The sequence below is a fragment of the Notolepis coatsorum genome (assembly GCF_963971535.1).
Source record: "Notolepis coatsorum genome assembly, chromosome: 5".
NCBI lineage: Eukaryota > Metazoa > Chordata > Actinopteri > Aulopiformes > Paralepididae > Notolepis > Notolepis coatsorum.
In genome coordinates this window covers 39,571,767-39,584,871 of record NC_140169.1, presented here as the reverse complement: position 1 = coordinate 39,584,871, position 13,105 = coordinate 39,571,767, and the positions used below count along the sequence as shown (strand labels likewise).

Genomic DNA, 13,105 nt, shown 5'->3' with positions numbered 1-13,105 from the left:
TGATGGGACTGGTGTGTTGTCACTTAGGTCTGAACATTACAAGGTGTCCCGCTACCGGGGCCAGGAGGCTGAGACATTTTTGATCTTCAAGTATACTCATATACATTGGTGGAACTATGTGAAGACTGGGTTTATGGAGGATTTTCGTGTTCTGGAGGGCGGGTCGGGACACAAGGTTGAGGTCCAGTTTCTGTGGGATGAAACCATGTCCAGCAGAGACAGGAGCGGAGCGTATCGGTTCATGCCCGATGGGAAGGCCACGCCATACTCCTTCAGCAAACCTCTCATCAGAGTCACCAGAGGGGATGTTTTCTCTGACATCATTTTATGTTACCAGCACCTTTACCTTGTTCAATGGTTGGAAGGTATGACTGTGGGGCTCGACACGCTCTACACCGACCTCAACGGTTTCCAGATCCAGCCTCGGAGGATGATGGCCAAGCTGCCTTTGCTGGCTAGTTTCTACCCTATGTTCGGAATGGGTTACATCAGGGACTTGAGCTCTCGAATCAGTCTGCTAGATGGGAAGTCACTGGGGGCTGCCGGTCTCCGCACGGGGGAGCTGGAGGTGATATTGGAGCGGCGTCTGAACCAGGAAGAGAAAGGAGGCCTCGGACAGGGTGGCACGGGTAACAGACTGTCTAATAAGGATGTCGGTCCAGAGAGCATCTCAGTCCCCCTGCTCTCTTTTCAGCCCCTGACATCATCGATGCCATGTGATATACAACTGGTGACCTTTAGGAGCATACATGATAAGGCTGAAGGAGGAGGGTCATCTGATGAGGCGGCCCTGTTTATCCACAGGAAAAGTTTTGACTGGAGCCTGTCATACACACACAAAGGCCTGATGTGTTGTACCACACAGGGAAAGGTGAAGCTAGAGACGCTCTTCTCAGAACTACAGTTTCTACAGTGCCTCTCCGGTGTCTCTCTCTCTGATGCACCCAGAACCTTAGATCACTTAGAGTTTTTTTTTCCATGGGGGAAAAATCAAATGACAATTTAGTTCAGTTTCAGCATCGTTGTCCCTAATTTTTTTTAGTTTGTTTTTAGTTTTTTTTCTGTTTTTTTTTGTTTTGTTTCAATTGGGTATTTGTCCCATTTGGTGAAGTCTTGGTTTGCAAGTGGGCCCCAGACTTCACAACCATATAGGGAAATCGGTTCTATGACGGAGTCTAATATTTTGAGACAGATTTTGATTGGAATGTCTAACTTGATGTTCCTTTTTATGGCATAAAAAGCCCTTCTTGCTTTGTCTCTCAGGTCGTTCACAGCTTGATTGAAGTTCCCTGTAGCACTGATGTTTAGGCCGAGATATGTGTAGTTTTTTGTGTGTTCTAGGGAAATTGTGTCTAGGAGGAATTTGTGTTTTTGTTGTTGTAGGCTGGGCCTTTTTTGGAATATCATAATTTTAGTTTTGTTTAGGTTTACTGTCAGTGCCCATGTCTGGGAGAATTTGTGCAGAAGGTCAAGGTGCTGTTGTAGCCCTTCTTTTGTTGGGGACAGCAGCACCAGGTCATCTGCAAACAGTAGGCATTTGACTTCTGTGTTTGCTAGGGGGATGCCAGGTGCTGCAGTTTGTTCCAATGTTTTTGCCAGTTCATTTATGTATATGTTGAAGAGGGTTGGACTCAAACTGCACCCCTGTCTAACCCCTATCTCTCTCTCTTTGTCTCTCTGTCCCTGTCCTCTCTCTCCCCCTCTCTCTCTCTGTCATTGTCTTCTCATCCACTCTTCTGTTTCCTTTCCTCATCTACTGTAATCCCTCTTTTTTCTTCTTGGCCTCATCCTTTCCTCCTCAAGCTCTCTTAGATTGTTACACGTCTTATTTATCATCCTCCGCTCAAGTTCTCCTCCTCTTCTCCCCATACATTCCTTTGACCTCTTTTTCTCTCCCCCTCTTTCAGTTAGACGTCTGTAGTCATTCTTACTAGTGATATGTCTCCTCTTGAGCAAAAGAGAGAGACTTATAGATAGACAGACAGACAGACAGACAGACAGACAGACAGACAGACAGACATATAGACAGTCATAGAGAGAGAAAGAGAGAGAGAGAGAGAGAGAGAGAGAGAGAGAGAGAGATAGAGAGAGAGAGAGAGAGAGAGAGAGAGACACACACACACACACACACACACAGAGACAGACAGACACATAGACGTGTAGACAGACAGACAGACAGACAGACAGACAGACAGACAGACAGACAGACAGACAGACAGACAGACAGACAGACAGACAGACAGACAGACAGACAGACAGACAGACAGACAGACAGAGAGCGAGACAGACAGACAGACAGACAGACAGAGAGCGAGAGAGAGACACACAGACAGACAGACTCGTAGACTTATGGACAGAAGGAGAGAGAGACACACAGACACACAGATAGACGTATAATCAGACATACAGGCAGCCGGACAGATAGACAGTTCTGTCTGGTATTCAGTCACACAAAAACACGGGGCCCCACACTGACGCCTGTTTGTGTGTGCGTGTAGGTGTGTGTGTGTGTGTGGTCTGTGTGTGTGTGTCTGTGTGTGTGTGTGTGTGTGTGTGGTCTGTGTGTGTGTGTCTGTGTGTGTGTGTGTGTGTGTGTGTGGTCTGTGTGTGTGTGTCTGTGTGTGTGTGTGTGTGTGTGTGTGTGTGTGTGGTGTGTGTGTGTGTGTGTGTGTGTGTCTGTGTGTGTGTGTGTGTCTGTGTGTGTGTGTGTGTGTGTGTGTTTGTGTGTGTGTGGTGTGTGTGTGTGTGTGTGTGTGTTTGTGTGTGTGTGGTCTGTAATAGAAAGTGTCTAACTAACTACATGCCCATCATGTTTGGGATGTCTTCTGCAGCCGCTCCTGTCTCCATATCCGGTGTGTGTGTGTGTGTGTGTGTGTGTGTGTGTGTGTGTGTGTGTGTGTGTGTGTGTGTGTGTGTGTGTGTGTGTGTGTGTGTGTGTGTGTGTGTGTGTGTGTGTGTGTGTGTGTGTGTGTGTGTGTGTGTGTGCGTGCGTGTGCGTGCGTGCGTGCGTGCGTGCGTACATGCGTGCGTGCGTGTGTGTGTGCGCGCGAGAGCCTCTTGCTAAGCAACAGGGGCTTGTTAGCTCTGTGATTGGTTGGAGGGGACAGAGCCACACCCTTTAAACTAGAGACCTGTGTGTTTCCACCACTCTGCAAGAGAAACATGACTCTAACACACACACACACACACACACCCACACACACACACACACACACTCGCACACACACACACACACACACACACTCGCACACACACACACTCGCACACACACACACACACACACACACACACACACACACACACACACACACACACACACACACACACAGTGCACATCCATGCACTAAGAAATAGACCCATACACACATGGCTGTGTACATGCACATACTTGGTTTAGCACATGCTTTAGACGCTGCATATATTATGTGTGCGCACACACATGGACAAAGGCAAGTTGAGACAAGTCGAGACATTACTTAGAATACAGAGGCGATACATAGATGGAGAGACATAGCCTACAGAGGAATAGAGAGAGAGAGAGAGAGAGAGAGAGAGAGAGAGAGAGAGAGAGAGAGAGAGAGAGAGAGAGGAGTAACAGAAAAAGAGACATGGAGGAGTAACAGAGAGAGAGAGAGACACAGAGGAGAAACAGAGAGAGAGGGAGACTAATCCCTCATAATGTGAACTATTTGGATGACATGTTTGTGTACTCACTTTACACTGGGGGACAAGACATCGATCCCTTAACTCTACTGGACAGAATTACCCACAGTTAACCGAGTCTCAGCCTACTTAATACTGTCACATGTCACTCATATTCTGTTGCTACAGCATGTGGTTTTTAGCTAGGACAGGGTGTGTTAGCTAGGACATGACGTGTTAGCTACAGTAGGACAGGATGTGTTAGCTAGGACAGGGTGTGTTAGCTAGGACAGGGTGTGTTAGCTAGGACAGGGTGTGTTAGCTAGGACAGGGTGTGTTAGCTAGGACAGGGTGTGTTAGCTAGGACAGGGTCTGTTAGCTAGGACAGGGTGTGTTAGCTAGGACAGGGTGTGTTAGGACAGAGTGTGTTAGCTAGGTCATGGTGTGTTAGCTAGGACAGGGTGTGTTAGCTAGGACAGGGTCTGTTAGCTAGGACAGGGTGTGTTAGCTAGGACACGGCGTGTTAGCTAGGACAGGGTGTGTTAGCTAGGACAGGGTGTGTTAGCTAGGACAGGGTCCGTTAGCTAGGACAGGGTGTGTTAGCTAGGACAGGGTGTGTTAGCTAGGACAGGGTCTGTTAGCTAGGACAGGGTGTGTTAGCTAGGTCATGGTGTGTTAGCTAGGACAGGGTGTGTTAGCTAGGACAGGGTCTGTTAGCTAGGACAGGGTGTGTTAGCTAGGACACGGCGTGTTAGCTAGGACAGGGTGTGTTAGCTAGGACAGGGTGTGTTAGCTAGGACAGGGTCCGTTAGTTAGGACAGGGTGTGTTAGCTAGGACAGGGTGTGTTAGCTAGGACAGGGTCCGTTAGCTAGGACAGGGTGTGTTAGCTAGGACAGGGTGTGTTAGCTAGGACAGGGTCTGTTAGCTAGGACAGGGTGTGTTAGCTAGGACACAACGTGTTATCTAGGACAGGGTGTGTTAGTTAGGACAGGGTGTTAGCTAGGACAGGGTGTGTTAGCTAGGACAGGGTCTGTTAGCTAGGACAGGGTCTGTTAGCTAGGACACGACGTGTTAGCTAGGACAGGGTGTGTTAGCTAGCACAGGGTGTGTTAGTTAGGATACGGTGTTAGTTAGGACAGGGTGTGTTAGTTAGGATAAGGTGTTAGTTAGGACAGGATCTGTTACTGTCAAGCTAAATTCTGAACTTTTTCTTATTCCCACCTAATTCATATGATTGTTCCTCAGATTCTCTTTCAGGTTTGGTTTAATGAATAACTTGTATTGTTTTGTCTTATCATTTCCCAAGATATTCCAATATTATATGATATGATATAGTTGACGATTCAAAAGTCTCTAAAACGTTTTCCTGACCTCTCCTCCAGGCGTGGTCCCATGGATCCAGTCGACTACCCCATGCAGCCCTGGCCGGCTCACTACGCTGGGGGTCCCCCGCCCCCCCATGGGTACCCTCAGTCCCCGTCCTACCCTAACCCCAGCCCCCAGCCTGGGCCTTCCTACCCCGGCTACCCTCCTGGCCAGCCCTACCCCCGAGCAGGGGACCTTCGTGGGGTAGATCCCGGGTACTACCCCCATCCAGGAGGGGCCCCTCATCACCCTCCCCAGCCCCAGCAGAGAGGGCCCCTGCGTCAGGACGTGCCCCCGTCCCCTACCCCTCCTCTCCGTGGCCCGCGGTACGACACTATGACCCATGGAGCAGGGGGTGGAGCTTATAGGTAGGAGGGGTTTGAGTTGGGAAGAAGGGGGGGTGACATCTAACCTCATTAGCATAAACGATTAGATGTTATTTTATAGTATGCTATTTATTTCTTTAAAGGTGCTATAGATAACATTCAAGTTTCAAGTTCAAGCTTTGTTTTATTTGTCACATATAGGTGCATGTACATTACAGCCACTAGATGTCACACTAGAGCACCAAAGTTTGGAGGGGATACATGCACGCAACATGTAAACAACAACATTAATTTTGGACCCGCAAAAAATATTATAATATGTTTTTATATTTTGGCGCAGCTGAGTGGCGCAGTGGGCAAGGCGCTCGCCACTAACGCAGGATATGCTGGTATCGAGCCCAGCTCTCTGCGTTGCTACCGGCTTGGCCGGTCGTCATACTAACACAATTGGCAAGTGTTAGGGGTGGGAAAGCCGGTGGGTGGGGATTGGACGTTGTGGACAGCGACTCCTACAGGTCGGTTGGTGCGCCTGTACAGCAGAATCAGGAAGTATCGGGGGCAGCGTGAGCCTCCCACGCATTACTCCTCGCCACTGAGAGATTGCGCTGTTCAGGTGAAAAGATGCGACAGGAGAAAAAGTGGATAAAAAAAAAAATTATATTTTAAATAATCAATATGTTTTTTTGGCTGGGGGGGGGGTAATACTTTTCCGCACCTTTCTAAAAGCTCTGTGGTTGTATTATAAACTTTGATGAACCTTGTTACTCAGCTGATAGAGTTGTGCCCTTCCTGATGACTTGTCGTACAGAACTTGTAAGTCGCTTTGGATAAAAGCGTCAGCTAAATGACTAAATGTAAATGTAAATATATTAAAAAAAAACTTTTAAATGTTTTCTATAGCACCTTTAAATAAATGGTCCACACATGGGCAGGTGACCCACTACATTAATGTCATAAAATGCCTTGGACCCTTACATTTAAAACTTGAAAGTTTATTAAATGAACCCCCTTACTTCCAGGTAAACCAACAAAGGCACAGATGCTTTGGTAATATTACCACTGGTAATATTATTGGAGTTGGTCCCCTGGCGCTAGACTGGGACTAAATAGCTAGGATGGTTAAATACAGAGGATATATTGTATATGTACTTAGCAAATTAGTTTCCTTTCTTTTCTTTCATTGTAGGGGGAACAGTAGTGTACTTGTCACCCACCCCATCGTTAGCCTACTAGTGATGTGTAGGATGAAGAGGAGCCGAGACCTGTGCTGCTTTCTGCACTGAAACACAGTGTAAAACATTAACTATAGAGACCTGTGCTGCTTTCTGCACTGAAACACTGTGTAAAACATTAACTATAGAGACATGCGCTGCTTTCTGCACTGAAACACCATGTAAAACATTAACTATAGAGACATGCGCTGCTTTCTGCACTGAAACACAGTGTAAAACATTAACTATAGAGACATGTGCTGCTTTCTGCACTGATGCACAGTGTAAAACATTAACTATAGAGACATGTGCTGCTTTCTGCACTGATGCACAGTGTAAAACATTAACTATAGAGACATGCGCTGCTTTCTGCACTGATGCACAGTGTAAAACATTAACTATAGAGACATGTGCTGCTTTCTGCACTGATGCACAGTGTAAAACATTAACTATAGAGACATGCGCTGCTTTCTGCACTGATGCACTGTGTAAAACATTAACTATAGAGACCTGCGCTGCTTTCTGCACTGATGCACCGTGTAAAACATTAACTATAGAGACATGTGCTGCTTTCTGCACTGAAACACAGTGTAAAACATTAACTATAGAGACCTGCGCTGCTTTCTGCACTGATGCACAGTGTAAAACATTAACTATAGAGACATGCGCTGCTTTCTGCACTGATGCACCGTGTAAAACATTAACTATAGAGACATGCGCTGCTTTCTGCACTGAAACACAGTGTAAAACATTAACTATAGAGACATGCGCTGCTTTCTGCACTGATGCACTGTGTAAAACATTAACTATAGAGACATGCGCTGCTTTCTGCACTGAAACACAGTGTAAAACATTAACTATAGAGACATGCGCTGCTTTCTGCACTGATGCACCATGTAAAACATTAACTATAGAGACATGCGCTGCTTTCTGCACTGATGCACAGTGTAAAACATTAACTATAGAGACCTGCGCTGCTTTCTGCACTGAAACACAGTGTAAAACATTAACTATAGAGACCTGCGCTGCTTTCTGCACTGATGCACAGTGTAAAACATTAACTATAGAGACATGCGCTGCTTTCTGCACTGAAACACAGTGTAAAACATTAACTATAGAGACCTGCGCTGCTTTCTGCACTGATGCACAGTGTAAAACATTAACTATAGAGACCTGTGCTGCTTTCTGCACTGAAACACTGTGTAAAACATTAACTATAGAGACATGCGCTGCTTTCTGCACTGATGCACTGTGTAAAACATTAACTATAGAGACATGCGCTGCTTTCTGCACTGATGCACTGTGTAAAACATTAACTATAGAGACCTGCGCTGCTTTCTGCACTGAAACACAGTGTAAAACATTAACTATAGAGACCTGCGCTGCTTTCTGCACTGAAACACAGTGTAAAACATTAACTATAGAGACCTGCGCTGCTTTCTGCACTGAAACACAGTGTAAAACATTAACTATAGAGACCTGCGCTGCTTTCTGCACTGAAACACAGTGTAAAACATTAACTATAGAGACCTGCGCTGCTTTCTGCACTGAAACACAGTGTAAAACATTAACTATAGAGACATGCGCTGCTTTCTGCACTGAAACACTGTGTAAAACATTAACTATAGAGACCTGCGCTGCTTTCTGCACTGATGCACCGTGTAAAACATTAACTATAGAGACATGCGCTGCTTTCTGCACTGATGCACTGTGTAAAACATTAACTATAGAGACATGCGCTGCTTTCTGCACTGAAACACAGTGTAAAACATTAACTATAGAGACATGCGCTGCTTTCTGCACTGATGCACTGTGTAAAACATTAACTATAGAGACATGCACTGCTTTCTGCACTGATGCACCGTGTAAAACATTAATTATAGAGACCTGCGCTGCTTTCTGCACTGAAACACAGTGTAAAACATTAACTATAGAGACATGCGCTGCTTTCTGCACTGATGCACAGTGTAAAACATTAACTATAGAGACCTGCGCTGCTTTCTGCACTGAAACACAGTGTAAAACATTAACTATAGAGACCTGCGCTGCTTTCTGCACTGATGCACAGTGTAAAACATTAACTATAGAGACATGCGCTGCTTTCTGCACTGAAACACAGTGTAAAACATTAACTATAGAGACCTGCGCTGCTTTCTGCACTGATGCACCGTGTAAAACATTAACTATAGAGACCTGTGCTGCTTTCTGCACTGATGCACTGTGTAAAACATTAACTATAGAGACATGTGCTGCTTTCTGCACTGATGCACAGTGTAAAACATTAACTATAGAGACATGCGCTGCTTTCTGCACTGATGCACCGTGTAAAACATTAACTATAGAGACCTGCGCTGCTTTCTGCACTGAAACACAGTGTAAAACATTAACTATATAGACCTGCGCTGCTTTCTGCACTGAAACACAGTGTAAAATATTAACTATAGAGACCTGCGCTGCTTTCTGCACTGAAACACAGTGTAAAACATTAACTATAGAGACCTGCGCTGCTTTCTGCACTGATGCACCATGTAAAACATTAACTATAGAGACCTGTGCTGCTTTCTGCACTGAAACACAGTGTAAAACATTAACTATAGAGACCTGCGCTGCTTTCTGCACTGAAACACAGTGTAAAACATTAACTATAGAGACATGCGCTGCTTTCTGCACTGATGCACTGTGTAAAACATTAACTATAGAGACATGCGCTGCTTTCTGCACTGAAACACTGTGTAAAACATTAACTATAGAGACATGCGCTGCTTTCTGCACTGATGCACCGTGTAAAACATTAACTATAGAGACCTGCGTTGCTTTCTGCACTGAAACACAGTGTAAAACATTAACTATAGAGACATGCGCTGCTTTCTGCACTGATGCACCATGTAAAACATTAACTATAGAGACATGCGCTGCTTTCTGCACTGATGCACAGTGTAAAACATTAACTATAGAGACCTGCGCTGCTTTCTGCACTGAAACACAGTGTAAAACATTAACTATAGAGACCTGCGCTGCTTTTTGCACTGATGCACAGTGTAAAACATTAACTATAGAGACATGCACTGCTTTCTGCACTGAAACACAGTGTAAAACATTAACTATAGAGACCCGCGCTGCTTTCTGCACTGATGCACCGTGTAAAACATTAACTATAGAGACCTGTGCTGCTTTCTGCACTGATGCACTGTGTAAAACATTAACTATAGAGACATGCGCTGCTTTCTGCACTGATGCACCGTGTAAAACATTAACTATAGAGACATGCGCTGCTTTCTGCACTGATGCACCGTGTAAAACATTAACTATAGAGACATGCGCTGCTTTCTGCACTGAAACACAGTGTAAAACATTAACTATAGAGACCTGCGCTGCTTTCTGCACTGAAACACAGTGTCAAACATTAACTATAGAGACCTGCGCTGCTTTCTGCACTGAAACACAGTGTAAAACATTAACTATAGAGACCTGTGCTGCTTTCTGCACTGAAACACAGTGTAAAACATTAACTATAGAGACCTGCGCTGCTTTCTGCACTGATGCACCGTGTAAAACATTAACTATAGAGACCTGCGCTGCTTTCTGCACTGATGCACTGTGTAAAACATTAACTATAGAGACCTGCGCTGCTTTCTGCACTGATGCACAGTGTAAAACATTAACTATAGAGACCTGCGCTGCTTTCTGCACTGATGCACCGTGTAAAACATTAACTATAGAGACCTGCGCTGCTTTCTGCACTGATGCACCGTGTAAAACATTAACTATGGAGACATGCGCTGCTTTCTGCACTGATGCACCGTGTAAAACATTAACTATAGAGACATGCGCTGCTTTCTGCACTGATGCACCGTGTAAAACATTAACTATAGAGACATGCGCTGCTTTCTGCACTGAAACACAGTGTAAAACATTAACTATAGAGACCTGCGCTGCTTTCTGCACTGATGCACAGTGTAAAACATTAACTATAGAGACCTGCGCTGCTTTCTGCACTGAAACACAGTGTAAAACATTAACTATAGAGACATGCGCTGCTTTCTGCACTGAAACACTGTGTAAAACATTAACTATAGAGACATGCGCTGCTTTCTGCACTGAAACACAGTGTAAAACATTAACTATAGAGACATGCGCTGCTTTCTGCACTGAAACACAGTGTAAAACATTAACTATAGAGACCTGCGCTGCTTTCTGCACTGAAACACAGTGTAAAACATTAACTATAGAGACATGCGCTGCTTTCTGCACTGAAACACAGTGTAAAACATTAACTATAGAGACCTGCGCTGCTTTCTGCACTGATGCACCGTGTAAAACATTAACTATAGAGACATGCGCTGCTTTCTGCACTGAAACACAGTGTAAAACATTAACTATAGAGACATGCGCTGCTTTCTGCACTGAAACACTGTGTAAAACATTAACTATAGAGACCTGCGCTGCTTTCTGCACTGAAACACCATGTAAAACATTAACTACTGTATAGAGACCTGCACTGCTTTCTGCACTGATGCACCATGTAAAATATTCATTATAGAGGTGTCCTGGTGGCTCACTCGTATGAATTGGCTCCCGTAGGAGAACCGTGATTCCCGTCACTAACGCCTGAATTTGGTTCCAGGCACCCTGGGGAACCCAGCCCAGAGCGGTACGGCTACAGAGGAGAGGGAGGGAGGCACCACCAGCACCAGCCGGACCCGCGACAGAAGAACCCCATGACTGCTGCTGTGTAGAGGGGGAGCAGAACCGGGTCGAGAGTCAATAGAAGCTTAACCGGTTTCTATGTATAATGCTCACACTGAATTTAGATCATTCAGAGCAGCCAGCAATAGCAATGTGGAGATTCCATTTGGTGCCCTTTCGCCTTACTGCATTTGAAATATCCCCCTAACGGCAAGTGGACAGTGGCACCCAATCCACTCCTGGTAATTTGTGGTCTAAATTTTGTGTAACTGCTCTCTTTTGGCCAGCTCTTAAATGTAAGGTCCATATTGTAATTAAAGGAACATGCCAACATTATAGGAAATGTGTATCTGCATGTCCGTATATATACGCTTCCATTTGTTTGCACTAAGCCAGGCTAGCTTGCAACCGGATACAGGGTTCGCACAAGGTCCTTGAAGTGCTTAAAGTGCTTGATTTTTTTGGGGGGGGTGGGGGATCCAAGGCCTGGAATTCCTTGAAAACAGCCCATTTTTAACAAGGTGCTTAAAAAGTCCTTGAAATTCAAATCGCATTGAAAGTTTTGTTCATCCATGATAAAATTGTTCAGATGTAAAGTGTAACTAATTGTCAGAAATTGGTTTTAAGCCACACATGTTGGATCTGATTTCCCCCCTATAAAAAACAGCATTTAAAAGTGAATTGTATCCTTTTAAATGCCCTTTTAAAATGAAAAATAGTGCTTGGAAAAGTACTTAAAAATCCTTGAATTAAATTTCGCAATGTTTGTGGGAACCCTGCCTTTTCTACTGAACACACAGATTGGTATCTATCTTCTTGTCTGACTCTGGAGAAGACAGTATGCACATTTCCCATGATGTGGGCATGTTCCTTGCTAAACACTTTATTACTGTAATGATTAACATCACCCACATCATCAAACAACATCTATATCATATTAATATTTTGGTAAATGCACAGACTAGCTAGAGGAGTTAAATACATTACTGTTAAAATGATTAGAGCTCAATGGAACAGCTGGCCAATAGAAAGCTGTCTAGCGTTGCAAACAGAGTCTGCTGTTATGTTAAACTCTCAGTTGCTTTGGGCACATGGTTGAATCTCCCCAAGTAAAACATTTGTATATTCTTAGTATATAAAGTATATGTGGTAAGTATATTTCGACCCATATGTACTTTTAGTATACCTGCAATGTACTTAAAAAAGAAAAAAATATGTTTACTAAGCTTAACTTGTACTTTAGTAAACCTGTTAAAAGTGTACTATGTGGTAAACATAAGTAACCAAAAATACATCAAAAGTATAATTTCAATATAGTTAAGCATATCTTTAAGTACAACTTAAGTGGGTTAAATTGAACACAACTTTACTACTTTCTGAATACATAAAAAGTATACTTTCAGAAAATTATAGTTAAGTATACTTTACCTTCCTTGGGTCCTTGAAAAGAAGACAGTATAATTACAGCCAATCAGAGGACAGTATAATAACAGCCACTCAGAAGACATTATAATAGCCAATCAGAACTGGGGATGAGACACATGCTATTTACATTCTAAATTTACATAATTAGTAGATCCTCTTATCCACAATGATGTATGATAGTTACTCAGTAGAATGAGCTCAGATTTCACTGATACTGCGAGTAGCCCAAGATAAGTATCATGTCTATATCACATCGCTCAAAAGCACGTTTTAATGGGGAATCGTCACTTTTTGGCCGAGCTGTAAAAAGCTTTCATTTTCATCTAACATGTTGTTTATTTAATTTCAACCTGTATTTAAGTCCTAGCTTGAGGAACCATACAAACCTATCCAGCCATTAGATCAGAACATACTTGAGGGACCCTAAGAAACATCCATTGAAGGGCGGC

The 13,105-nt window shown here is 44.0% G+C and overlaps 1 protein-coding gene across 1 annotated transcript in view; it reads left to right on the top strand.

Annotated features, from left to right (window-relative positions):
• The window catches only part of pard3bb (par-3 family cell polarity regulator beta b), a 617,911-nt gene extending 605,815 nt beyond the window's left edge, over positions 1 to 12,096 (top strand). Inside the window, exons 20-21 of the mRNA XM_084314067.1 lie at positions 5,026 to 5,376; positions 11,170 to 12,096. Of these exons, the coding sequence (XP_084170193.1) occupies positions 5,026 to 5,376; positions 11,170 to 11,281 (463 nt within the window). The 3' untranslated portion in view covers positions 11,282 to 12,096. The remainder of the gene's footprint in view (positions 1 to 5,025; positions 5,377 to 11,169) is intronic.
• Positions 12,097 to 13,105: the final 1,009 nt, after the last annotated feature.